The sequence below is a fragment of the Pteropus vampyrus genome, unplaced genomic scaffold (assembly GCF_000151845.1).
Source record: "Pteropus vampyrus isolate Shadow unplaced genomic scaffold, Pvam_2.0 Scaffold116, whole genome shotgun sequence".
NCBI classification, from domain to species: Eukaryota; Metazoa; Chordata; class Mammalia; order Chiroptera; family Pteropodidae; genus Pteropus; species Pteropus vampyrus.
The window spans coordinates 1,106,795-1,111,362 of record NW_011888897.1 but is presented as its reverse complement, the minus strand read 5'-3'; the positions used below and the strand labels follow the sequence as shown (position 1 = coordinate 1,111,362).

Sequence of the window (4,568 nt, the reverse complement as noted above, 5' to 3'; positions counted from 1 at the left end):
GACAATTTCTGTTTGGGTGGCTGTTGCCAGTGCTGAGTCAATCTCCCCTGGGGATGGGTTTATGATAATTGAATTCTTTGGGTTCTATTTCTTTTCAGTTCTTTGAGAGGCTCTGCTTTTAGGAAAAGAAGGAGTTTCAGGGGGGAAAAGTCTATTTTCAAATATCTTCAGTTCAAAGTAATTTTTATGCCTCCATGGCACATTCTGGACCCCTACCCACCCACCCACACACACACACACACACACACACACACACACACACGCATGCACATACACAGAGCCTTGGGCAGAGTACCTCCTGTTTTGGAGGAAGTGTCTCCCAGATATCGTTACTCTTCCTGGTTCAAAAATAGCACCTCAGAATTAAGATTTGGCCAGGAGGGAAGACTGAGCATCTTCCACAGCCACTTCACCCTCAGAGGTAGGAGTGACTTTTTATCTCTTTCCGACCCACTGAGAAGAGGCATCATGTGAGGAAACCTTATGTTCTGTGTCTCAAACTCCATAGATCTCTGCTTTCTTGGAAAAGAGAAATTGAAGATGGTAACTGAGCCTTTTGATGTATGATCCTTTTCTCCTGCCACCCCAGACAGACTTTAGCTTCTAAATAACCAGAGTGTACATCCTTAACATGGGTTCTTGTTGCCAAAATAAATGCCTATGTTCCCCCCCTAAAAACGAATGGATTGCCTTTCTGCTCTCCAAGTTTTGGAATTCAGCACCATGACCATTCTGAATCCAGACCAGGTCAGTGTCCATTTCATCCCCAAAGCTTTGAGTCTTGAGAGGCACAGCCTCTAAAATCCAGATTTTTACTTGAATCATTCTTACATTCTTTAATGGCTTCCTGTTACACTTAGAATAAAATCAATGGCTTAGCAGGCCCTATATGGTCAAGCTCATCTCCTGTCATTGTATATCTTGATCACTCTGCCCCAGCAAGCCTACTTCTTGCTCTTCCTTGAACATGCCATGATCTTTTCAACTTAGGTCCTTTGCACTTGCTGTTCCTTCTTCTTAGCATGCTCTGTCTTGATGTATCTTGCTTCACTTTACATTCATGGCTCTGCTTAAATATGCCTCTTCGAAAAGGCCTTCCCTGACCAAACTCTGAAAGCTAGCCTTGTCTCACCATCACCTTTGATTTCCTTATAATACTTTTCGTAGTACTTGTCACTACTGACTTAATATATGTATTTATTTACTTATTGTCTCTCTCTATTTGAAATATAAACTCCATGAACATGAAGATAGAGATTTGTTTTGTTCCTTGTTCCTGTACTTAGAATACCTAATGTTTAGTAGACTCTCAATTAACTTTTATTGAAAGGATATGTAAATGATCCCCCGACACACTATAGTTTGCCATGTTCTGGGGATGATTAATCTGTTTTTCACTAGTACCCTCTTCTTGGCTGTTCTGGGTATTTCGCCCCTGTGTGATAGCAAATTGGAAGGCACAGGCACCAAGCAGGTTCTTGGTTACTCCGACGAGTCCTTTGACTGAGGGCGGGAATCAGGATTACACTAGTTCCCTCTGATCCACGGTTTCACTTTCCATGGTTTTAGTCACCTGCAGTCAACTGTGGTTTGAAAATATTAAATGAAAAATCCAGAAGTAAACAATTCATAAGTTTTAAATTGAACACCATTTTGAGTCAAGAATAAATCTTGTGTCTTCCTGCTCTGTCCCACCCAGAATGTGAATCACCCCTTTGTCCAGCGTCTCCGTGTTGTATACTCTCCCCTCTCGTTAGTACTCAGCAGCTGTCTTGGTTATCAGATTGACGGTTACGATATCACAGTGCTTGTGTTCAAGTAATCCTTATTTTACTTAATAATGGCCAAAACTCAAGAGTAATGATGCTGGCTATTCGAATATGCCAAAGAGAAGCCATAAAGTGACTCCTTTATGTAAAAAGGTGAATATAGTACAATAAAATATTTTGAGACCACATTTACATAACTTTTATTACAATATATTGTTATAATTGCTCTATTTTATTATTACTTATTATTGTTAATGTCTTACTGTGCTTAATTTATAAATTACTTAATTTAATTTATAAATTAAACTTTATCATAGGTACGTAGGCACAGGAAAATAACATAGTATATGTAGGGTTTGACACTATCTGTGGTTTCAGGCACCCACTGGAGTCTCAGAACGCATCCCCCATAGATAAAGGAGGATGCTATCCCATTCCCTGACATCGTGCATTGAGAACTGGAGTGACTGAGTCACACCACATCAACATCTAGTTCCCAGCTCCCAGTTCAGCTGCCACCCCTGTTGTTTTGTTCTTTTCTTAAGAGCAGTGATGCTTTCTCCAGATTAACAGGATTCAGAGGAAGAAGTTTGCCACCCTTGAGATCTTTTACGTAGCAGGATTTTGCTGTCAATGCCTTCAGTAACAATGGGGCTCCAATTGAAGCCTGATTCTCTTTTTCTCTGGTTTAATAATATCTTTCTATATGCTCTTTGCAAATGCTTTTTTTTTTCCTATTCATCACTTATGCAGACTTCTTTTCTCTTTGATCTTGAACTGTGGTTTATAAAATATATGTCTATTAAGCAAGTATCTCTCCACACTACTAAATACTTTTTCTGTAAATTATAATTTTAATTGAGATAATCATAGCTTAAAACATATGGCTTTAGGAAACAAGAAACTCTTTGTGTATTTTGCTCAGTTCTCCTCAATAATTACATTTTGGAAAACTGTAGAATAATATTACAACCAGGATATTAACATTGACATAATCCATCCTTTTATTCAGATTTCTCCAGTTTCACTTGTGCTCACTTGTGTGTATATTTAGCTTTATGTGATTTTGTCACCTGTATAGGTTTGTGTATCTTCTACCACAACCAGATCTGAACAGTTCCAACAGTACAGATCCCTTTTATTAACCTTTTATAACCAAACCCTCCTCCCTCTTGCTCCACCCCATCCCTAACCCTTGATAGCAACTGATTTGTCCTTATTTCCAAAATTTTATCATTTCACAATGCTTTATAAATGGAATCATAGAGTATGTAACCTTTTGAGATTGGCTTTTGTCCCTGACTCTGTATAATCCCCTGGAATTTCATCTAAGTGTTGCATATATCAATAGCTTGTTCTTTTTTATTGCTGAGTAGTATTTCATGGTATAGATATACCATAAATTATTCAACCATTGAGCTGTCGAAGGATGCCTGGGCTCATTCCAGTTTTTAGATGTCATAAAGCTGATATGAACATCCATGTACAGGCTTTTGTATGAACCTAAGTTTTCCTTTCTCTGAGGTAAATGCCTAGGAGTGCAATTGCTAGGTTATATGATAGTTACATTCTTTGTTTGTTTGTTTTTTCTTTCTAAAAAACTGCCAGTTTCCCAGAGTGGCTGTACCAATTTATATTCCTAGTAGCAATGTATGAGAAATCCAGTTTCTCTCTCTCTCTCTCTCTCTCTCTCTCAATATATATATATATGTGTGTGTGTGCGTATATAACTGTATGGTGAAGTTTATTCAGTCATTTATTCAATAAGTATCTATTACTAAACAACATTTTTCAGGCAGTGTGATAGGTCTGGAACAAGAGATACGTAATCCATATCTCACATAATTTACAATTCAGTGGTAGTATAGGCATGTAAATAGGCAATCATAATTACATAATTACTATGATTAAGGAAATATGACATACTGTAGGTGCATATTGGAATCATATCTAAGAGCCTCTGAGAAGTGACTTTTCCATTGCACTTATGCCTGTTGGAACCTTAAGAAGGATTACCTGGTTTGAGATTGGGCAAATAGATTTCAGCATAGCCCTTTTTAAAATCTTGTTTTTCTTGATGCCATAAACTAGACCAATCCAATTAATTCAAGAGAGAATATTTTAACTCCATTTTCTGATATGTTTGTTTTTTTTTAGAAGAATAGAGCATTTTTTCTTAGCAGCTCAATTTGTATGTGGGTGTTATTTGACATACTCATCTCTTGGTCAACAGGTCCTTCAACTGGAGATCCCACCTTGAGGTAAGAATGGTACTATCACATTGTGCATTTAATTCAACCAATAATAAGTGGGTGTTTAAGAACTAGAGAACTATAGCTTTCTTCATTGTTCCTTTCCTCTTTTACCATGCCCCTAATTTTTCTTTTTTTCCTTTTTCAACTTCTTCTTCTATAATTATTGTTTTCTATATCTTTGTTGCTATGTCTTTTTGTTTCTGTTTAAAAAATTACCTTTCAGCTTTGTTCTGTTATTATCTTACTATTGCTCTTCTCTCTTTAAATCGCATGTTTTTATAGTCATTAGTGAAAGGTCCAGGAAACTCATTTGTCACTTCGATTTCATCTTTCTATTTTATATTACTTGCACATTTTCCAGACATTATTATAACAGCAGGACTTTTGTCAAGAAACATATTATCTTACGATGAATGGAAGGAATAATCTATGTAATAAATGAATGCAATACTTCAGGGGTGAGTGGGAAATATTACAATGTAATAAACTTTTGACTTAACCTCATTGGAAGGAAGAGTCATCAGCACAACCCTGAGTTTCTCTA

General features: G+C 36.9%; 1 protein-coding gene across 1 annotated transcript in view; it reads left to right on the top strand.

Moving 5' to 3' along the window:
- The window catches only part of APOBEC1 (apolipoprotein B mRNA editing enzyme catalytic subunit 1), a 10,174-nt gene that overhangs the window by 2,123 nt on the left and 3,483 nt on the right, over positions 1–4,568 (top strand). Inside the window, exon 2 of the mRNA XM_011365775.2 lies at positions 4,003–4,030. Coding sequence (XP_011364077.1) covers positions 4,003–4,030 — 28 coding nt within the window. The remainder of the gene's footprint in view (positions 1–4,002; positions 4,031–4,568) is intronic.